This window comes from Anopheles nili, chromosome 3 (assembly GCF_943737925.1).
Source record: "Anopheles nili chromosome 3, idAnoNiliSN_F5_01, whole genome shotgun sequence".
In the NCBI taxonomy this organism is placed as follows: domain Eukaryota; kingdom Metazoa; phylum Arthropoda; class Insecta; order Diptera; family Culicidae; genus Anopheles; species Anopheles nili.
Window position 1 is genome coordinate 72,268,920 of NC_071292.1, and position 23,227 is coordinate 72,292,146.

The 23,227-nt window shown below is 45.2% G+C and overlaps 6 protein-coding genes across 7 annotated transcripts; 2 read left to right on the forward strand and 4 right to left on the reverse strand.

The window, feature by feature from the left end:
• Positions 1–575: 575 nt before the first annotated feature.
• Positions 576–1,811, reverse strand: LOC128725014 (probable inactive tRNA-specific adenosine deaminase-like protein 3). Its single transcript, XM_053818732.1, has one exon. It carries the CDS (start codon positions 1,809–1,811, stop codon positions 576–578), a length of 1,236 nt encoding a protein of 411 aa, XP_053674707.1.
• A 2,101-nt stretch (positions 1,812–3,912) lies between these two features.
• On the reverse strand, positions 3,913–5,129 carry LOC128726183 (E3 ubiquitin-protein ligase RNF113A). Its single transcript, XM_053819975.1, has 3 exons — positions 5,060–5,129; positions 4,283–4,994; positions 3,913–4,207 (listed from the first exon to the last, which is right to left on the reverse strand). The coding sequence occupies exons 1-3, from the start codon at positions 5,127–5,129 to the stop codon at positions 4,042–4,044; spliced, it is 948 nt and encodes a 315-aa protein (XP_053675950.1). The 3' UTR covers positions 3,913–4,041.
• A 325-nt stretch (positions 5,130–5,454) lies between these two features.
• Positions 5,455–7,167, forward strand: LOC128725945 (iduronate 2-sulfatase). The gene is made up of 3 exons (XM_053819719.1): positions 5,455–5,676; positions 5,736–6,966; positions 7,031–7,167. Exons 1-3 carry the CDS (start codon positions 5,455–5,457, stop codon positions 7,165–7,167), a joined length of 1,590 nt encoding a protein of 529 aa, XP_053675694.1.
• A 69-nt stretch (positions 7,168–7,236) lies between these two features.
• LOC128722628 (H(+)/Cl(-) exchange transporter 5) lies at positions 7,237–14,826 on the reverse strand. Of its 2 annotated transcripts, XM_053816303.1 has the most exons (13): positions 14,708–14,826; positions 12,235–12,586; positions 11,572–11,607; positions 10,939–11,102; positions 10,046–10,882; positions 9,752–9,966; positions 9,469–9,677; positions 9,265–9,405; positions 9,091–9,200; positions 8,923–9,023; positions 8,676–8,839; positions 8,394–8,607; positions 7,237–8,323 (listed from the first exon to the last, which is right to left on the reverse strand). In XM_053816303.1, the coding sequence occupies exons 1-13, from the start codon at positions 14,813–14,815 to the stop codon at positions 8,233–8,235; spliced, it is 2,742 nt and encodes a 913-aa protein (XP_053672278.1). In that variant the 5' UTR covers positions 14,816–14,826; the 3' UTR covers positions 7,237–8,232. The 2 variants fall into 2 exon arrangements, with proteins under 2 accessions (XP_053672278.1, XP_053672279.1); XM_053816304.1 differs by lacking the exon at positions 11,572–11,607.
• Positions 14,827–17,822: 2,996 nt separating this feature from the next.
• Positions 17,823–18,901, forward strand: LOC128725211 (protein PDF). Its single transcript, XM_053818935.1, has 2 exons — positions 17,823–17,924; positions 18,195–18,901. The coding sequence occupies exons 1-2, from the start codon at positions 17,823–17,825 to the stop codon at positions 18,405–18,407; spliced, it is 315 nt and encodes a 104-aa protein (XP_053674910.1). The 3' UTR covers positions 18,408–18,901.
• Positions 18,902–19,166: 265 nt separating this feature from the next.
• Positions 19,167–21,407, reverse strand: LOC128727743 (bax inhibitor 1). Its single transcript, XM_053821681.1, has 3 exons — positions 21,168–21,407; positions 20,512–20,965; positions 19,167–20,062 (listed from the first exon to the last, which is right to left on the reverse strand). The coding sequence occupies exons 1-3, from the start codon at positions 21,227–21,229 to the stop codon at positions 19,853–19,855; spliced, it is 726 nt and encodes a 241-aa protein (XP_053677656.1). The 5' UTR covers positions 21,230–21,407; the 3' UTR covers positions 19,167–19,852.
• Between the last annotated feature and the right edge of the window lie 1,820 nt (positions 21,408–23,227).

Genomic DNA, 23,227 nt, shown 5'->3' on the forward strand with positions numbered 1-23,227 from the left:
CAACCAATTCTTTTTTTTTCTTTTGCTTCTACGATAGAGGATCCACCATTGTCGGTGAAGTGAGCTCCAATAAAATAAACGATGATGAACGGGCCATGGCGTGCCTTCTTCTCGCTTCTCAGCAACCTCTCCTCGGTTACGGTCTTCTTCACCAACGTCGACTACCGGGAGCTGCTCTGTCCAATTGACCCCAATCGGAAAGGACGCGTGATGATGATTCGCGATCGGTCGCTTGCCACGCGGTACCACAGAGTTTCTCCACCCGGACGCCTTTCGATATTGCGCGTTCTCGTGTCAACAAATGAAACTGTAAGATCACGGTGGGGTTTCGTCGTCTGCGAGTGGCGTTACCATCCGCGGTGGAGTTTTGCACGGTAATTGGTCTTAAGCGCAAAAATCCCCTAAAACAGGTTCCTCCCAGGACGAGTCCCTCCGATTTCGGATGAAGCAGCAGTCAAATGGAGGAGATTGAACATTAAAAAAACCGAAAACTTTTTCTCTTCTTTCTTGCACCATTGCAGTGCTGCATTTGTTTGTATCATGATTTTGAATCTTCCACGCAAAAACTCGGGGCGTTAAGTAATTTGGAACACCTCGTAGTGGTGGTTCAAGTCCCTCACGGTGTGCAGCTTCACCAGCGTCACCAATGCACCCCTTGCAGTCCGTTTGTGAAAGAACACGCGCCTTACACGGCTGTGCACCAGGGCCATCGCGCACATAACGCACGGTTCGTGTGTCAAATACACATCGTACCCGGTGCACAGATACGGTCCGTATTTGGCCAGATTGTCCTCCTGTACCGTCGCCTTCCTGTCCGGTAGATCTCCCACGCCATCACATCCACCGACGAAGGTGCTGGTGCTGATGCTTGTTCCGGTTCGGGGCGGTTCCGCACCAAGGTGAACCGTACCATTATACCGCTCGCGAATAAACTGCTCGAATCGCGCTTCAATTCCACCGTATTGGAAACCGTCCTCCCGCAGGTTAATCCTTTCCGAATGAATGTCGTCGCTGTCATGATTGGTTTTCCGGTGCCATATGCCGCCATTTTGCGACACTGCGACCATATCAATCAACACCATCGGACAGTGCCAGACCGGGTGTTGATCACTCCGGCCCGATGCAACAGCAACAACACGTCCTTCTAGCCGAGGATTCACGCATATACCGAATGGTTCGTTATCGACGCTCCTCGCGAGCTGCACACACAGTGCCATCATCCGACAGTGGTTTTCCACTTCAGCTGGCTCGAACATTGTGTTCCCGTACAGCGCTTCGTTGTATCGATTCGGATGGAACTTGCATGGCCAGAGTTGATTCGCTTTTTCGTACTGCCAACGAAGCAGCGGTTGAGCCGCGGGCACCAAAATAACCTTCAACTTCCCGCAGAGTACATCGACGAGTGCTGGTTGAAGGCCTCCCGACCGTAAGACCCTCACAAGTCGATCCTCTATCGGGGACTCTTCATTCTTCTCCTGTTGATTAGTCTTCTCTTCTGCTGGCTTCTGCTGCTGGATGATCTCATTCAGCTGATCGACCGGCGCAAGGATTATCGTTCCATCACGATTCACTCGCTTGAGGTGTTGAAGGTTTGCCATGGGCAGAATACGTGACAAAGCCGGTACCAATTGGGAAAGCTGTCGATTGTCTATCACACGCGCAGTGTACACCTGAACCAGTGGAGTTGGTGTAGTAAACTCGTCACCCACAATCGATCGAATCTCCGTGAGATCATCCTTCGGTAGTTCGCAGGATGGCAGATCTGTATCGTTGAGAAGTTTCGTCCGTTTAGCTTCCGGTTCTTGTGACATATTCCTTCGTTCGCTCGTATTTCTTTATTCACACACGTACACTTTTATGCACACAATTTTTGACAAACACCCACCGTGGCACGATCTGTAATAACATAAATCAGAGTGAACACAGCTTCAACTTGACTAATTTGATCGTATTATTTTACGAACTCACATGCAAGATGCATGTTCTGCTTGGTGATCGAATGCTTCTTTAGTGCTATCAATAATAGCAACAAAAAAAAACAAATTAAATTACTCCGCTTTTAGATTGCCCATTGATTAAGAAATTTAAAAGAATCTGGTCATAGCTTTGATCATTTAGATGATTATTTAAAAGCCTATTTGATAAATTTCAAGATGGATTCCTCGTTCATTTCTCAGAATTGCTCGTAGGGTCTAGCTTATTGATGAGCAACCATTAGCTTCGGAAACGCATGACGGAATATTTGATAGATCACCAAATAAAATTAATCCTTTCAACCAATTCATCTGTCCTGCCAGCTCGACATGTTGATCCCCGTTATCAGCGATCCATGACCTATCTGCGATGGTACACCTAATTGAATATGTGCAAATATTTATCGCTACCATACGGGCTCACGAGTGCAGTAAATTGACAAAATGCTGATGCAGCAGTTTAGACAAACTGGCTCCATCGTAGGCAATACCCTATTTCTATGGGCACGACCGACAGCACTAGGCTGCGATCAAGGTTACTCTCCTCTATACCGATAGCGACGGGCAGATGAAATTGGGTCAAGGTATTCTTAATTCGGTTGTTTTTCTCCGTAGCTGCTAGAGAACAGAAAAGCGCTCAATGCGGTAGAATCACAAAAACATGTGCCGCTTAATAGAATGTAAACAAACGATGCAATTGCATATTCAGCCAAATTTGTTTTACAATGTGTACAAAAGCATAAATGTAGTGTAATATGATTTCCCAGACATAATACTATATAGTGCAGGTCTATTTTTAACTTGCTACACAGCTTCTTAAAAATGACAACCGTGATCATTCACCTGATCATATGCTTCCCCACTTTCGAAAAGTTCTGCAGTTGGGGTTCGTTGACTGAAGCTATATAGCACGCCGTACGAAATGTTACTACGCTCGAACGGCAATAATTAACAACCGGGGCAAGTTGAATCAATTCTCGATTCATTAGCAATCAGCAACCGTTTCGGTGTTGCAGTGTTGTCCTTCTTCGGAGCCATACCCGCATATTGGACGTCGTGGCACTGGGGAATGGGGCGATCGCAACCCATTCTACCCCAATACCTGCGATCAGTGACAACAAATACATCGCGAATCGAGTTGTTTCATACGCGAAAGACAACGCGGATCTGAATGAGCATGCTTGCAGCAATGTTAGAAGGTGGAAGCCGCCGGTGTGAAGGCCGACTACTGGCATAACGTTTTCGGATAGCAACGCGTCGCAATCTTCTAGCGCACGCTCGGTGGGGTTGTGGGAGAATCATCAGCTTCAAGAGAGACGAAGAGAGAGAGCGAGAGACTAGGACTAAAGCGAGTGAATGAACCACTACCGGTTACTGACGGCGAAGTGCGTCGAGAGACGTTGTTGGCAGCCCCCAGTGAAGGTCATCGGAATTTGTGCACCCGTCGTGCGTCTTACAAACTATGACTACCGTATCAATACTACCACTATAGCTACTATCGCACAACTGGGTTGATCGTGCCTCTCGCAATCGAGTGTTTATCTCGGAGAAACGCGACTAAAAAGGGTGAATACGCATAAATTTCACTTGACTTGGACCATTTACATCATAAATGAGTCGATGCTCGAACGAAAAACTCCAAATAACGGCTGAGAGCAATCTAACTCACTAAAACTTACCGGAACCGGATTTTCGATAGGTTCGACTGTTACATTTATCAGAACCTTTTCCACGATACACAACCGCACAACACTGACCATTTGAACTTAATGAAACATAACATACAATAAAGAAAACGAAGTGATCCTTTAAAATAAGTGAAATAAAACGATCAACTCGTGATACGATCGTATTACGCGGCTATTTTTCTCGTTTGTAATACATATGGTCGGTTGACGTTTTACTCTTCTCTTTTCTATTTTGTTATCAATCCTCGATTCTGACAGTTGGTTTGTTTTGCAAATACTCAATCTCAAACTGTCAGATACTTCTGCACTATGCTCTAACAGTCCACGTCACGCGACCAAAATTTAGGATTATCGAACAGCAGCAAAAAAGCAATCGATTCCTAATTACTATCAGAATTATCTTCTTCTAGCTCTCTCGTCTTCAATCTGGCAATTAGCTCCTTAGCTGGATTAAACATTCCGTTCGTTTGTACCCCACAGATCGCGCAGCGGCTTGACTTCTTGTACTGAGCCAAAGCACAACGCTCGCAAAAGTAATGCTTACACCTGAAACAAGTAAAGAATGAATTAATTACAATACTCATGTGTCTACGATTAAAAAGATTCACTTTTCGCTCTTACTTCGTCATAATAGGATCGACGAAACTTTCCCGGCAGATGTAACATTTGAACGGGAGCTCTTCGTCGTCCGAGTGGATCTCGTACTTGGTATCATCACCATCAGAGTCATCATTGCCGTAGTTGCGACCGGCGCTTGGGCCTTCTTGTTCCAGCTGCCACCCGTGCTTGTAATCGCTGCGATCGTGCAAAAATTTGCAACTATCGCCAAAACCACAGTATCCAGTCTCCTTGTAATCCTTACAAATGTCAGGCTGATAGTCCCACCGCACGGTAGAACGAATATTAGCCGGAGCTCGGATGGGTCCCTTGCGCACCATACCCGATGCCGCATTTCCCTGTGCACTGTCCTTTTTCTTGAAGAATTGCGTGTAATTGTTCAACCCACGATACACCTTGTCATCCTCCTTTCCCTCCAGTTCTTTGTTGATGTCAATGCTCTTCTGATAGATGGCCTGTGCATCCCGATCTCGTTCGGTTTCGATTTCCAGCTCCGCCGTTGCACCCTGATCGCGTGGCCCTTGCGCTTGGGCCGATCGGTTCGATTTGTAACTGAAAACAACGCTATCATCATCTTCGCTAGAGTTCGAGTCATTGGCATTTGTAGTCGAGTTTTGCTTTTTCCGCAGCACTGACGTACTTTGAACGTTCGGGTTAGCTTTCTTCCGCTTGTCTTGGGTTACAACAACGGATTGCGATTCTTCTTCTGCATCATCTGTAAGGAATGGGAAGTGCTAAAGTGGATTACAGCTCATAGCAATATCCAAATGGTTATAATACCTGAATCCGTGGACTGTTTGCGCTTCCTAGCACCTTTATTTTTGATGTTTCGTTTAATAAAAGAAGACATTTTGCTGCAAGCACGGGAAACACTCGCAGTACATTATATTTGTTTTGTATTTGTTTGTAAACACTCTTCAAGCACATTTTGACAGTAGTGGAAGGACTTATCTAGTGCTCGAATATGAAGACCACCCAGGGCCATTCAAAGCTGGTCTAAGAGAATTTGTTTTTGAATAACCGTTACGATACTGTGTTATGTTCATTGATTTCATTCGATTAAAACTTTGCGCACACTTCTTATTTCGTCAGTTGCCAGAATCATTCAGAGCGCAATCACGATCCACACGTGGTGACATAGCGACGTTTTATTGGCAAGGTTTTCAACATAAACAATGCGCGGCAACGAACTTAAAATATTTTTATCCATATTCGTTATACTAATAACACTAAGTGAACATCAAGCGCAAATCGTACAGCGCCCTAATGTGCTGTTGATAATTTTGGATGATTTTCGACCGGCAATCAGGAACGGCTACGGAGACGATAAAGCTATCACCCCCAACATTGATCAGCTGGTTCAAAAAGGTTATCTTTTTGCAAATGCTTTCGCACAAGTAAGTATCAAAAGCGATAAAGCATATTGGTTTACTTTAAGATTTTCACTTCATTCTAGCAATCGCTATGTGCTCCAAGTCGAAATTCCATGCTTACCGGAAGACGCCCGGACACGGTACGCTTATACGACTTCTACAGCTACTGGCGGCATACGTCGGGCAACTTTACTACACTTCCTCAATATTTCAAACAACACGGTTATCACACGCACTCAGTGGGCAAGGTGTTTCACCCAGGCGCGTCCTCAAACTTCACAGATGATTATCCCTTGAGCTGGTCTACTCCCACCTACCACCCATCCACGGATGAGTTCTCCAACTCATCCGTTTGTATCGACCCCATAGACGGTGAGCTGAAGCGAAACCTGCTCTGTCCTGTGTTACCCAAAATGCAACCGCTTCACACACTGCCCGATATCGAAAGCACCGCTGAAGCGATACGATTTCTTAATGAAACACGGAAGGACCCATACTTTCTAGCCGTAGGTTACAGGAAACCTCACATTCCTTTTCGATTTCCGCTGAAGTATCTCAACCTTCACCCGGTATCCAAATTTACGTCGCTCGATCTAGACTATCCGCCGTACGGCTTGCCAAGCGTTGCCTGGAGCTCTTTCCTAGACGTTCGTAATCGCGACGACTTTCAGCGGCTCAACGTTAGCTTTCCCTTCGGCCGTGTGCCGGAAGATTTCAAGCTACGAATACGACAGCATTATTACGCCGCTGTGACATACGTAGATGAGCTGATAGGTCAGCTACTAAAAGCAATTGACGAGAGTAACACAATCATTGCACTAATCTCCGATCACGGATGGTCACTGGGAGAGCACGGAGAATGGGCAAAGTACAGCAACTACGATGTCGCCGTCCGGGTGCCTTTAATCATCAACTTACCGACATTGTCGTCATATCGCAGTCACGAATTTCGTGACTTTTCGCACTCAAGCATCGAAAATGTTGTCGAGCTTTTGGACCTTTTTCCAACACTGGTAGATCTCGCAGGACTTCCACCGGTGAGATCATGCTCAACAGAACGGCCCTACAAAGCGACCACATGTACGGAAGGAAAGTCGTTGCTTCCACTGTTACTATCAAATGCTTCAGCTTCAGAAGAGAACCAAGATTGGATTGCCTACAGTCAGTATCCACGGCCAGGCACCTACCCCACAACCTATCCCAATAGCGATGAACCCAAACTCAAACACATTAAGATCATGGGCTACAGCATGCGCACCGAACGGTTCCGCTACACGGCTTGGATTAAATTTGATCCGGCCAACTTTAAGAGAGGTACGATGTTCAGTTCATTAACGGCAAATAAAATTGATTCTAATGTTGGCTTGTTTATCCTCAGATTGGGGCTCCGTTTACGGCGAAGAGCTTTATGACCATTCGATTGATCCGAAGGAAAACTTAAATCTCATCGACAGGATGCCGTTAGCGGTCGTCAAAGACTCCCTGCGAGCGAAGCTGAAGGAAAAATTTCCGTAGATTAGGATTCTCTTTCCCTGAACTATAGATCCATTCCAACACGCATCCATTACAAGAGAAATGTTTTATTACATAAATATACAATTTTATTATAATTATCGCATCCAATTTCATAATCTCTATCCCTTCCACGCACTTTCCTCCTTGCGATTGTGTTGTCTTTCCTTTCGTTCCACTGCAACCAGCAGAGGATGATGGTCTTTACACGTGTAATATAATTTGTCTATCGGGATATCGTATCGTGCGAACATCGGGAGACGTATCGCAAACGGACGCCTTCGTTAGGCACTGGCCGTTAGGCTTCATTCAAGTCGGGTAGATTGCACTTGTGTATAGAAAATGAGCCGATAATTTCACGGGTATTGGATGAGAAAAAGAATTCCTACCGCCCACAAAACTAGACGGATTTCAAAAACTATTGGGCAAAACGAGAGAACGACTCTACTTTTTCCCGCAATACTATTTTTCGTCTACCAATGAAATTAAACGAACAAAATATACTATACTGGTTTTTTTTTCTGCATGATAATAACATATACTGAATGTGAGATAATATAAATATACGTTTTTTGTAAAACATAAGCGCAAGAATAATGAACCCTCCTTGTTTCGGGTGTGAATCTATTCGGCATCGATTTGCGTCCGATTCCGCAACGGCCAGAAGTCCTGTAAAACCGAAGGATTCAATATCTACTAACAATCATACATCTTCTTGCCATCTAATAATTGATATTGTTGAAGGCCTATTGCTTGATCGACAGGGTGTTTTTACCAGTTAGTAATTAATACCGTACGAAGAGAAATTGGGATTGCACAGATTTCACTAGATCTACAGGAGTTTTATGTTGGTTTGTGTTTTGCTTTCGGTTATAAAACCCATCATCCGTCATGCGCGCTACAGCCGGGGGAAGAGGTGTGTCTAAACACGGAAGCCTAACATGATTTGAGTGTTATTTTTTACCTAGAACGCGCAGGAACTGCATAGGATTATGGTAGAGGGTGAGTTGCAAAGGGAAAAGATAGAAGGGGCACCAGCGTAACGACTACCATTTAATAGCTATGCTCTTAGTTAAACAGAACAGTATTCGGATCCTCATTGTCCATTTGTTTCACGTGTCTCAGGACGTCCTTTTTGGTTATCACACCGAGCAGGCGGCTGCAAACGAAGGAAACGCATGTTAATTAGACTTTGGGAACGAAGAAGGGCGCTTCCCATCGCCTCTTACCCGTTGTGGGTGACCAACGTTTGCCTCAAACCCAATTTGCGGAACATATCGACAACCGTTTCCATTGGTGTCTGATCGGTGACGGTGATCGGGGCCATATCGAGAATTTTCTTTAGCTTCAACGGTGACGGTCCGAGATTCTGGACCGGTTGGGCTGAAGTAAATATCACCAGCGACTGTCCGGTGATGCCATCGATGATGCGTCGTGCGTTGGCTAAAATTATGGATGTGTTAGGTGCAGGAAACGGCAAGGTCGGGTATGTTTTTAGCTTTTCTACTTACCTAAGGCTAAATTAAGATCCCTCCGCAACACGAAGCCAACCAAATATTGGTTCTCCTTAGACACAACCACCGGATAGCCGTTGTGTTCAGTCTCTTTGAGTAGGGTCTCGATGTCATCCACCGTCATCGAGTCCTGAGTGATTACTGCTAGAGTTTCATTACGCCTGAAATAGAGAGAGAGTGTCTTATGCTTTTCAGTCCTTTCATCTATCGCGCGCATTGCGTGATTATGAAGAGGGAAACTTACTTTGGCTGCATCACGTCTGCCGCTAGGCTTGTGTACTGGAATTCGTCCTTGCTATCCAAGAACGGATACCCGTTAAGCGCTATGTGCGCATCGTATATACCCTGTAACAAACGGACAAACAACTAATGGTTAGTAAAACGTATCAAGTTTCTAGTTCTGACTGCTTACCTGTCGTCCTAGAGCGTCTCCAACCCATTTGGAGGCCATGGCAGCCGCCATCAGTGGTACAATATACCGGACACCACCAGTCAACTCGAACATAATAACCACAAGGGACACTGTGAAATAGAAGAAGAAACACGTACATTTTTTTCTGTTATACTATTTTGTGTCTTCCCTTACCAGTCATTCTTGTGACCCCTCCGAGCACGGCAGCGGCACCGACCATCGCGTAGAGTCCTGGCGTAATACAATCGTCCCCAGTGGAACACTCGCCGGAGAAGATCCAAATTTTCGGATAATTGTACGCCAGCTGTTCCATCGCTGTAATAAGAAAGAGAAAATAACTATCCATTGCAACGTCTCTCTAAAGCTTCACACGCTTACCGATTCCAACTACGCGTCCCGTGATCGCACCAAGGGCCAACGAAGGTATGAACAAACCGCAAGGTACTTTCATGCCGAACGTAAAGATTGTCATGATCAGCTTCATCGCCAGCGCTAGTATGAGCAACCAAACGGCCTTATACACGCCGGGTCCAGCTGCCGCTATTTCGATGGCCGAATTGACATCGGTAAAGTTGCGATTGTAATCACTGGAAAGGCATCGCGTAAAAGTTCAGTTATCGTTCAGCTCGATTAGAAATCGGTGCGATAAGCGTATGCGTACCAAAGAGGATCTTGATTAGAAATACCGCACTGGCTGAAGAGTAGATAGATCAACTCGCTGGTGTTCATCCGCGTGTACGGATTCGGGTATGCAATGACCGCGGTAATAAATGTCACGATTAGTACCTCTGACACGGGATACTGACCAAGCTTGCTGTATTTACGGAATCTGCACCACCAAAGGTTCGCCTTGATAAACAACGTCGCGATGATACCCTAGAATAACAGTGAAAACACAGAAGCATCAGTATTTAAAAGCATGTCTATCGTACGATCCATTGAAATGAACACATACCCCAATGATACCCAGGCCAATGAATGGTACAAGCTCGAAAAAGATCCACGGCTTGTTGTACTCCACGTAGAACAGCACCGAGTGCTCGTTCCCGAACGGGTTGATCGAGCGCAGGATAAAAGCGGCGATCAGCGCACAGAAGAACGATCGCCACAGCGTCTTGAGCGGAAAGTAGTACGAAACCTCCTCCAGGCTGAACAGGACCCCACCTATTGGGGCACCGAACGCAACAGATACACCAGCGGCGGCCGCTGCAGACAGGATCTCCCTCTTTTTCGCCTCGTTGCGCCCATACTTCGGGAAGAGGTAGGACAGGATGTTTCCGATGCAGCTCGCAATGTGCACCATCGGACCTTCCTTGCCGAGACTAAGTCCCGCCGACACGGACAGCATGATGCCGACCGACTTGATGATCAGTGTCCACTTGCCGAGGTAACTGCGGATGATGAACCCGGACAGGATGGTCTTGATCTCCGGTATACCGGAACCGCACGCGTACGGCGCAAACATGCGCACCAGCGAGGCTGCCAATAGCGCGAACAACATCGCCCACATGATGTAGAAGAAGTACGATATCACGTACGCACCGAATCCCTCCCGGGAGGACGTGAAGATCTCGGACCACGCGTACCACTGCGAGCAATTGCCACTATCGAAAGATGTTTCGTTCGACGACCAACAGCACTGTTCCCGATTGAGCCAAAACGCCTGCGGACAGATGCCGAACTTCAGATCCGTCATCCAGCTGGCACCGATGTCGATCACACCCGCGACGCAACCCGTGAACAGGCCCACAAGCAGGACACACACCCATCCGGACCAGGCATCATGGGCACCCTGCAAAAGGTTGGACCGTTAACACGAGGAAGCACACGCGGTAGCCACAAACGCACCTTCAGCAGATCCCAAAATGAATCCTGCCGCTTTTTCACGATGTACCGATGGCGCATCCTGTCCCGGGCGATGTCCCGCTGCCAGTCGATCGTGTGAAAGTCATCGTACTGGCCAATGCCAGGAATGTCGTCGCTCGTGTCTGTCATGCCGGCGAATGAGATACCTGTGTGGGGTAAACGAAGGAATTAGTATAAGGCGCTGAAGGAGCTGTAACAGGACACACCCAGCAACACACACTCACACACAGCAAATGTCTATTCAACGTGCATTATACATTAACCGTCGTTTCGCAATAGAACGTCGTACGGACTATTAACGCAAGATCATCTGTACGCTCATGCAGTTCAGTTTGGAACCGACTGGGACTGGCGAGTTAGGAAATTTCAAAACAACAAGCTTACTCGAGAAGCCACTTATTTTGGTACAAGCTTATACACCCGTTTATTGGTAGTTACTACGTTGAAGCCAACGGAATTTGAAATCATACGCAAAGTAGGCTAAAATAATATAAAACCAACAACTTTTCCATTGACACACACACATATGTACACACAAACGTAGAACGAGGGCACCCGAATGGGGAGGGGAGTTCCGCACGAGCAAAACGAAATGAAAATGCATAAATATGTTACCTTCCATTTTACCGGAAAACGAAACGGTTAATGTATCTGTATGTGATTGATAAACGGACGGATTAATTTAATGCTATTAAGCTGTACGAACTTAAACTATGTCTAGCCTAAGAGTTTGAGGAAGCGTGTTAATTGCGTGAATTAATGCTAAGGAATAGCGAGAGTTAAGCAAACTTTCGTTCTACTATGTCACAAGATTTTCCTTTTCGTTACGTGTCGTAAATGTGGCCATTCTTAAGCTGTCCTTTTTAAACGTTAGAGGTACTATTCTAGTGTTATCAGTTAGTGGCAAATCGCTTCGAAGGATTTTTCTCTTCGTTGTACAGTTTTCTATTACTCTCTATTCCCGACAATTAATCTACCAGAAAGACATGGCCTGTTTCTCGCGAAATTCATCTCGTCCATCTGGAACACGCAAGGGACCGGTAAAGGTCTCTTTTTTCTTAGCTCACGCATTCCTTGGATCCTTCGCTAGTGCTTGCCACAGAACAAAAAATAAGCAAAAATAGGATCCGCTAACGGCACAAACGCACGCACGCACGCATTTTGCCATAGACCCTTTCTCCTAGCCCCCAGAAAGGCCAAGAGAGATGGGACTAGTGCGTCAGGAAAAAGGGAAATGGGAATAAGATGATGCGCATCGCATTTTCGTGCTTCCTTTACCTTCATGATCCGAATGGTGAAAATCGCGCCCGAACCGGGTATGCGTGGGCGAAGACACCCCGCCACCCTCGTGGCCACCACCTCCTGTTGTCCCGCCTATGCTGGTTCCTCCGCTACCGGTTCCTGCGCCACCTCCACTGCCGCTGGCCGCGCCAACACCATCCTGGCGGCCACCGTTCACCGGGTACGGGTAGGGGTAGTTCGGGTTGGTGAGGCCGCCGTTTCCGGGTGTGATGTCGATCATGCCGTCCTCGTCCGCCTCGTATACCGGCACCCCTGGCGTCGTCGTCAGCGAGGTGGTGGTTCTATCCGTTCGTTCCGCTCCGGTCGGTGTTGGGGAGCCCTTGCCGGTCTGCGAGAGTGGACAGGAAAGGGCAAAAAGGGAAACACGTCGTCAAACGATCTGTCGCGTTGCGGATTCACCCGACGGCGGAAGTTGGTTTGGTCGTCGAAAGATCTAATTGGTTGTGCCCCCAACCGCTGCTGCCCTTTACACAGGTCAATTGCGGAAAATCACGTCGGATTGAAGGATATCAATTTTTAATTAACTGCGCACACAGTGGGATATAACATGCTGATGATTGACGAGACCGTTGGTGGGCCAATTTCCGTTTAACACCACTCTCGTTCCCACGCTGCATCCATTTCGTTCGTTGGGGTCTATTCCTCTTTCCGCAAACTTTTCCACGAGACCCGCTTTCCTATATCATACTTTTTCCCTCACACGAAACAAATCACTCTCAGCTGTTTACAGAGACCAGCCTTCCAGTGCTCGATGTGTCTGTTTTTCTGTGGCATTTGAAAGGGAGACACTGGAAAACCTTACTCCGGCTGTTCGATTGTTACGCTCGTTATGGCGCTCGGAAAAACACCCTGCTGATAAGGCTCGTTTTGGGGCGATTGCTACGGTTTCATCTCAAAATCGCACTACCATCGAAGCTACCCACGTCTAACGTGACGTCAAACTGTCAAACACGCTCCGGTTGCAGGCTGCACACACAAAGTGCGTTCTCTTAGTTGGAAGGGCGTATTTTTCCGAGATGGGAAACACACGGATCACAAAAAAACAGGCGCCCTTTTTTGTCTGTACACCCACCTAGCGTAGCTGACCGAGTGCGTAGTCCGGTTCTAAAAAGGCTCCAAAAAACCGGGCTCGCCTTCCAGCTGGCAAAACTGCTGATGTCCCTGTTGGTGGTGCTAGCTGACGAGAACTAAAATTACACCACACACTCGCCTCTGTCCTCGCGGACTGACAAAAATCAATAGACCGCTCAATTGCGCATGTTCGCGCAATGCTGCGAAAGACGCGAAGGGAATCAAGGAGGAACCCGGTTAGGAGCACACAGCCAAAACGAGAGAGGGCGATCATCCAGCAGGGTGGAAAAACATTCAAAAACCAAGTCTTTTACCAAGCCGCCCTGAGAAGGGGAAAAGTGCGTCGAAAGGTGCGAATTGAATGTCCACGACCAAGAAGGAAAAAAAGACGGTTGTATGCTAGAAGGAGACGCAAGCAAAACAGTGTACATATCGCTATCGTAAAGCACATGTTTGTTTGCACGCAGGCAGGGGGACTCAAACAGCTTCTATTTTTTTTAGGTCAAACCTAAACATGCCTTGAAGAATTAAATGCACTGGCGAGATACGAGACGATTTTAGTCACCCTCCGGTATTAGTTGATTTCTTGAGGCGAGTAGATAATGTTAACCGTGTTAATTAGTAATTAGTAATAACAGTTGTACGTCCCCGTAGTTCAAACTCTGCTCGTATGTTACAATTTATCAGAGGCGTATCATTAGTGTTTGTTTTTTTTTATTATGTTGTAAATTAGCCAAACCCACCCGCACAACAACTCCTCCCCATATCTACCACCAAGCACCGATAACTTTCAAGTTGAACAGTCGGCGGTAATCTTTAACGAGCGTAACAGCTCGTAAATTCTGCATCATTGTTGATAAAGGGACAACATCTTCACAATTGTCTCGCGTCTGATAAGCGGGTCGGTTTCGGTATCATCATCTCACGTACACGATGATCAGTCAAGGCAAACTCAACCAACAAAGAGCCCACATTGTGCTGCCGTACATGCAGTGTTTTCTTTTAAAAAAGGGCATCTCTTGAAAACAGTACGTTTTTAGGGGTTTATTTGATCTGCCATGTACGATAACATTATCGTAGCTGGTGGGCGTTGTGGCGAGAACGTCCAAGCAAAAATACACCAAGATCCGTGAGGCGGACGTATCCAGTAAAATGGAGAAAATAAACGACATTCTTCTATTTGCACGTGGATTCTCACGTCTCGAGACCGGACCGCTAACGACAGAAGCAAACTATTCGTAGCATGAAGATATCATTCAACGCCATCCTGCGCCCGGACAAACGGAGATTTGTCCGTGGTTTAGCACAGCACACACCCGACCGGCGAATGATCATGTCCCAACCACAAGCCGGATCTAGCGTTGGAAATGGAGCTTACCTTACTGACAACGGACTGATAAGACGTGTGATCGACGCTGAGCGGATGATTCGTGGCGGCGGATGATATCGGAAGGTTGCTGGTTCCTTTGAGGGGGAATTTTTCCATAATGTCCGCAGCGATTGCGGTCGGTAATGGGAATGGCCGCCTTCAGCCAAACCGCACTCTGGTGCTGCCTACAGCGAACTTCGCTGCCACGTCACTACAGCACACATACGCGAAAGATCGCGGCCTCGAACGTAAGCACACTTGCGGCGATCGCCTGGTCGTGTCGAGGGACGATTCTGTGGGTGATTCACGCAAGCCAACACGCCACGGGGATTTAATGAAGGGCGCGATTGGGGCTGTACGAAATGCCAGATAAAGTCGGCTCTTGCTTTTTTACAACCGCGCACAAAATCACGTACAAACACACACAAAAACACAGCAACAACAACAACAAACCGGGGCTTTTCACGAACGTTCGTCAATGCGATCAACTGTGGGCATCATATCCTGCCGATAACGCCCCTAAAACCGATATACTGCTAAACATACAGTGCCTTCTGCGATGTGGAATCCACAGAGAAAACGAAATTATAAGCCACAAACATAAATAAACATGGAACAGAAAGATTCACAATACTTTTTCGGTCATTTCATTGCACAAAAACGCGATCATTCTCGGACACAAATCGACGGGAAATTTCACAACACACGAACTCTAAACGAATAGACATTCACGGACAAAGGTCACTTTTCGACACCAAGCGTGGACTGCATTCTGATGTTGCAACGACCTCACCTGGATTGATGTGATGACGGACAGCATACGCGCAAAATTCCTTCACACACTGCCACGGCTACCAATGCGTTTGTGGAAAGAAAGCAAAGTGCACTTGCAACCTCCTTTGGAATGCCGTTTGTCTGTATTTACATTCTATGATGCAGTTTCCCGTTTCCGCTTATATAATGCGCTATACGTTGAGCTCACGGAAATCGTGATCAAAAACCGGTAATTAATTGAACCTATTTTGTACCGGTGATCAGAAAGACTTATCGAGGGAATAAACACACAAAATACTTGCACCCTTTAATTGATTACCCTTGTTGACGCAGGCGTTCCCTTGTTGACCTCTTATTCTACGACACTACGCATCTGCACAATTGATTTTACAGCTCCTCACACCAGTTCATTAATGTTGCATCTAGCAAATGAGGATGCGTTAGTCACTTTCAAGACTTGACGCACGATTTTTACCACACAAATTTTTACAAAACTAAAACTAATTGAATTTTGCGTGATACTTGGAGTATCATCCGTGTTTTGACAGTCATATGATAAACAGCAACGTTTAATATGTCTTGATACATGTTTATATTACTGGAATAGAGTGTTCACGCGTTGGTTCATTTGCAGGCTACCATCGCATGTGACCACGTGGAAAACGTTGGTTGAAATTTTATTTAAATTTAAAATGTTTATGTTTCTTCAATTTTCGTTCCAGAACATGCATTTACCTTTGAAGCATCGACTTTATTCAAAGCTGACAAAACGCTCTGGGTCACATTTTTAAGAAAGATTGTCTCAGGGCCGAGTATGTTTGAAAGGACAATAGAGAAGGACACTAGCAAGCGCTACGACAATGTGTTCTTAAGATTTCATCGTAGCCTCATTGTTGTGTAGCGATTTAGTTTTACCAGACTTAAGTGAACCGATTCAAATAAGACATGACCACCAGATGACCCTCTCGGTAAAGTCCTTTTAGACTGCCCACGTGGACAGTTTTTGAGATGTCCCACGTGGTAAACTTAAATTGAGATGGAATGATGGCGTTGATGTACACACCAAAAAGCCCTGGGTTAGTGATTGGTAGACTTCTTCGCTTGACCGTAAGTGGACCAGGTTCGCCTGCAATAGACTGTTAAGACTGTTAAGCAGTTGTACCACCTGATAAGATAGCAGAAAAGTACTTCTCTTTCAAAGTTGAAAGTAGAACTCAAAATTGAAAAGTTGAACACATATTAACAACAGTTAATATTCTAAACAAATCAAGTGATATACACTCACAGATGGGCAGATATACTAAAAATTTAAAGGACATGGGAATTATTCATTTTTCATTCATCCAGGTTGTACCAGTTGATGATTCATTTCTCTATGCTTATTATTCTCTTTTAAACATTTATTAGTTCGTTTTTACAATGACGCAATAGGAATAATTCCCAAATAAACATGAGCAAGTTTCGGCCCACGCATTGCGTCAATTCGTATCCTAAAATTGCATAACAACGAACGGGTTTCCTACCAAGGCTATTTTTGAAATGTTCTCTCGTTCGTCCTTCATCTTTCTGGCGATAGGTGATCGACCCCCCATAGCGCTAGCTGGCTTTTTATTGCTCTTAAGCAAACGCGAAATTGGGTGAATTATTAGACATGCACATCGGAAAATTGGCTTCGTCTTGTCCTTTACCTTTGCTGGTTGTGCAAACAAATGTTGCAAAAGAAGGTCATTTTCATTACAATTGTTTTAATTTTGCAGAGCGTTCAACAGGATTGCAATTAATGGCATGAGAAAGCTCCAGGGACAATCCTGCCGGGCGCACAAACCTGCGCGGCACAATGTCTGCATTTGACATCGATAAATTGGCTCCAAGGTATTACCTATAGGCAAACAAAATATCCTGCCTCGGTGCTGGGCAATAAAATTTGTGCGCTCACAGCAGGATATCTTCCGGAGAAACTCGACGACGAGTTCAGCTGATGATCGATTAACCGAGGCTTTACTGTTGCTGCAGAACTGAAGTGCAGATGGGTTGGTAAGAAGAGTGGAATGTTGGTTTTCCCGGGAGTAGAGCTGGAAGTGTCAGGACAGATGCGACCGTTGCGTAGGATAGATCCAGATGTAATTCGGAGCTATATAAACCTGGTATCAAACCACCCTGCAGCATCAGTGTCAGCACACCTTTTGGAAAGTAACGAACTGGCGAACTGCAATTGTAGTGCACATTTTGGATACTTCGGATATATATGCAAAGGATAAAAAAGGTTATCTAATTGCCTTTTTACGTCCCAAGCTTGTGTCCTTGGCAATAGATCTACCAAAATCACCTTTTCCCACGAACGACCGTTACGATGGCAAAAGTTAGTGCTGTATGTGTTCTTATGGTGTGCCTGTGGCTGAGGGTGAGCGCTGGCCTGCCGTCGTACGAAGAAGAGCGTGATTTGGATAAAGAAGTGAGTTGAAAGAAAACAGTAGCCGAAAATATTCCCATAGTCCGTCTAAGCGGTGCTAGTTTATTTAGTTATTATTATCCTTAGCCACAAATTTGAGTTTATCACAGTTGGTCCTGAACTAACTTTGTGCTGTGAAATTAAAGGCAGAAACAATGGTGAATTTAAATTTCTACATAAACTATGTCCTACATTCGGGTTACCTTGGGAGCGAAGTGAAATGTCCTGTTACGACAATTTGATGCACAATTGCTTTACCTTCATTATTTTCAGCTGTACATCCGGCAGTTGGCCGAGTGGCTTGCAGATCAATCGACAGACTTCCTGAACGATCTCATCAATTTCCCACCGTGTCGACCATGTAGCTATGAACAGCACAGGCAACCCGCTACTGCGGTTCCGAGGGCGACGTATGCGAAGCGTAACTCCGAGTTGATAAATTCGCTGCTGAGCCTTCCGAAGACGATGAATGACGCTGGCAAGTAACTGCCCTCGCGTGAGGATATAACGCTCTGTTGTTGGACTCCACATAATAGAAGGAAATGGAACGAAAAGTATCCGAAACCATGCTTTAGGGAGTTTTGCGAGAGAGCATTTAAATGAGGACGAGATCCGTGGACATCTTCCAACCTACCAGATCCGCAGATTCAATTCCGTTGCGCAGTGTTGAATTTGTTTTATTCTTCAAAGTTTATTTCCATTGCATCATCCTCGTGAAATGCCGCAAGTGCTAGTGTAATAGGGAGAAAATGAACATCTATCAGATAAAAGACCATATTGATGTTACCACTGAACTGATGGTAAAATATAAAAGATCCGCTTCTACCTAAATTTATCGCTATCGATCGCTACTAAAATGTACTCATATCCGTTTGCTAATCAGGTTCGGCTCACATTCGTTTGTCCGTATTAGGTTACAATCCTTGCCAGAGCGTTCATTTCGAAGGAAATGCTCTGAAGCAGACGTTGTTTAAAATAAAGGATGGTTAAAGTTGAAATGATTGTTGGACTTCATACAATTGATGTTTTATCGTCAGGAACATCGCGATATAAAAAAGCATGATGACATAATACGCAGTATGGATCAAAAGCATATTTTAATGAACAAATGGATTATTCTTTCAATTTAAATTTATGTGCTCTATTCTCAATATTATACACTGAGACCTTGAAGGATTTAACATAAACGGGAAACATGGACGGTAAATTTCTTTCAAATATTAATAAGCACCAACATTATTATAGAGTAATAAAATATTTTATTAATCCATTAACGGATTCCATTGAACAACATGAACTTACGTCTATGATTCAATACCGGTGGATCTTGATGAATTTCTCACCAGTATAGTTGCCCAGAGCAAAAAACAAACAGGACACGCGCACTGAACACGTTACCTTTGTTTGATTGACATCGTATTTGGGAAGTGTCCAAGTACGTCGAACACTCGGAAACGCTATATTAGGCGCAAAAGATGTCCACGTGTGCTATACAAGCGTATCACGATGAACGAACTATGTGATGATTATGAGCATCCTGCGTGCTAACGCATTACATATCGGGGCAATTTTAACGAAAAGAAAATAACACATTCCACTGCCACCATTATTTAGCATGTAAATGTAAATGAATGAAAGAAATTCAATGAGTACACGCAACTTGTGATTGCGCTTTTATATCTACATCAATTGCTCAATCTTCAAATACTCCCGAAATGACAGAATAGAAAGTAAAATTTAACACGGATAGCCCTCGTACCCTGATAGTTTCAACTCTAACGTTACGAATGATGAAACTACGATAGACAGCTAAAATTGCCAGTACCACTAGTTACACGCAATTGGTTTGGCGAAAGAAGAAAAAACTGGCCTGAATATTAAACCGAGAAGTAGGCTTTGGAAAATCTTCATCCTTATTCGGCGATCAATATTTAGTTATTTTTTCGCTTCCGGCGATCGTTGTTTTCCTCACGCTGGGCCAGAATAACCAGTAGGCGACGGAAAATGCTGATCACGTCGTAGAATAGATCAAGCGAGTGTCCGATGAAATCGTTGTTGCCCATGTGATACTTCTCCATGATCATCTGCGTATCGAACAGCACAAAACCAGCCATCACGATCAATCCAAGGTAGAGCGAGATCTGCAAGGACATCAATTGACACGGTTGGTTATTTCCATAAGCGACTATTTTAACAAATTCTTTGGCATATATGGATCGCAGAAAACAAAGAAATATCTAAAAAAATCCTCACTATGAGTGCATATATGAACATGCCTTTTAAATTTAATTTGAAATTTTACCGCGCATCTTTTATGTAAAGTATATCGATAGAAAAAAAATGGATAAAGTGTTGCATCATCCGCTTTATAAGACTGACGTGGTAGTTTCCTATTGTTGCGCTTGGACCTGATCAATAATGCACAACTCGCGGTTTACGTGTACGAATCCAAACGTCTGAAGCAAGTATAACCGAAACGAGCTTCATTCACATACTAATGACGCATTTTCTTGTTTATGTTGCTTCAATTATTTACCACCGGGTTCAAACCAAACAGTGGCGACAGTTAATGAGGGTATCGTTTACTTACGTCTTGCACGATGTAGGAGCGGAAGAAAAGATTGCCCAGATTGAGTAGAGCCATCGTGCTAATAGCACTCATCAGCAGGCCACCGAGGTACAGATACTTTCCGCGATTGGCAAAGAAGGCCGATGCCGTCAAGCAGCTGAAGATCGTCGCCGTTCCGACAAGCGCCGTCACCACGATGGCCGGATTCAGGTAGATGACCTGTTCGAGCAACAATCCCAAAGAGTGACCCGTAAAAGCACCAATGCCCATCAGCATACTGAAACGTTGCACGAGATTCTTTCCATTGTCAGGGTTGAAGATCAACCCGAGGACAAGACCGATGGAGATGAACGCACTTAGCAATCCCGCCTCCCAGATACCGGACAGATGGACGAGCGAACCGCCTGTGGCTGCAACGCAGGTTGCTGCCAATGATGCGTACACCTTCGACAAATGCTGGCGCATACCCGGATCTCTGTGGGAACAAAAAAAAAACAATCCTTACAACATTGTTTACATTTGCGAGCTGGAACCAGCTCCACCCTTGAAATCAGTGACTCCCCGAGGCCTTGACAAATGAAACCATCGGAGTTGATCAATAACGAGCTGGGACATTTTTCGATGTTTTTAAGACCGTTCCGCAATTTTGGACAATGAGTTTATGCACGAATACTCACAGTTTTGCACCCATTTGTCGCGATAAACGTTCGAAAGAAAAGTTACTAAATGACGTGGCCATGACTGGAAAAATAACTGAACGAAAGAACAAACACCAGAATTTTTACTACAGATTGAGTATCTGAGAGCACTTGGATGATGCAAAGACTGGTATGTTTGCTGTCAGCAACCCGTACGGATTTTATTTATGGTAGAATATTTCCAATTCACTGAACGAAAGCGGAGTATGAGAAATTACGTCTTTTCACTTGCTTGTCACTTTTGCATTTATTCTGATTTCGGTCATTTCGAGAAGGTTTGTCATGTGTGCCTCGTTCCATCACCCGTATCAAGGGGGATGTTTGCTCTTCCTGTCTCACTCTCGCCATGAACTCGAGCAGTTCGAGCAGTGGTGCGCTGACCCACCCGGTGTTGTCAGTTGTCAAACGCTAGCGTGCGAGCGAGACAAACGCAGTGTTCCGCTGACAACCAGCTCGAAACAACGGTCGTTTTTCCAGTTTTTCCAGTTAACTTTTCCAGTTAAAACGAAATACCTGTAGTGATCAGCTGTCGACGCGAGTGTGGTGGTTGCGGTAGCGCAAAATATCGTAACTGAACGCTAAAATTTGGGCGTTTGTCCAAACAAACAGAATTATACATAGTGTAGCGTGTGGGGTTAAGTGGAAAACTTCCAGTAAGTTGCCGAACTTCATCCTCAGCGGACGGGATCAAAGGTAAATTTAACTTGATCGTGCTTAAGCCACGAGCGAGATTTTCCTTAGCAACCAGCCAACATCCGGCGTTGCTACAGTACCCAGCGGTACTGTGTGGAGTTTCGTGGGTGGGAAATTTAAAAAATCTATGTTCGATTGTGCTTCCACTGTAAGCAGGAGGTTCATACTCTGCTCAGTACTGGTCCAAAAATAGAGCGATTTTTTACCGTTTGCTTTACCAACAATCGCCACCCTCCAGGGCGGGCGGATGCAGCATGGCTCTGGTGTACATACGCAAGTCGTGAAGGTTAACCGATAGATTAAACTCCGGCCCGTGGATCGTGTATTTAAGCTAGAAGGGAGCCGGCGAGGGTGAAACAAGGGATCTGCTGCACATCATCACCATGCACTTGTAGCTCAGTCCTCCTCCGACTGTGCTCGCTAATCGTGAGAATTATTCAATCGCGAATCAAGGCTAATTGTCGTGAGAACATATCGGGCCAATGGCGAGAGCTTCGCGAATGCGTGCACCACAGTGATTAGCATTTTGCTGAGTCTATTGCTTGACCGGTGTCCCGGCCGGTTCGCACCCAGACCTCGCGTTCCACGTGGGCCGATGCATCTTTGCCGAGATGCACCGCGAGCAGCGCACGATGCAATTCGCCTCCCCGATCTGGAATCGCCCGATGTTGCATTGATTGGCTGCCGGGAACTGCTTCGTTTAATGACACGACATCGTGATAATGAGGGTTTTGATTTGAGTACGGGCAATGGTTTGTTTGGCTTTGTTGGATGTATTAGCCGTTTTATTGCCACAGAGATACTGTTCCACAGATTCACGCATAGAGTTTTTTTAGATGGAAGAAACTAGTAGAAAGAATCCCAATGTGTTCGGCAACAAGATAAGACCACGGTTCATTGCTTTCCACCTTCATCCTACTTTCGCTAGCTAATGAAGATGATAAGAGCAAACGATGCTGCGAACGGAAAATCACGCACCCACGCTTGGAAATTATCCTAGGAGCAACGCCATGTCTTTCTCTCGGGTCTCGAAAATCGCTGTAATACATAAAAATCCAATTTGGCTCCGAGAATATGGAGGGTTTTTTTTGTAAATCGCACTCGTGTAATGGTTTGTATTTTTGATCTTTTATTTTTTTTCTATTTGATTTTCGCTCTGTAGTGAAGTGGGTTTTAGTATAGGCTATTTGTGAAGTGAAAAGTTATCTAACGTGTACAAACTTGCATCTTAAAGATTTTGCTGCAAACTCATTTGCCGCCTTGCGAGTGTTGCACCCAGCTGTTTAAAGGCAGGAAATCTAAACCCCTCACTCGTGCCTGAATACGATCGCTTGGTGGGTGGTGGT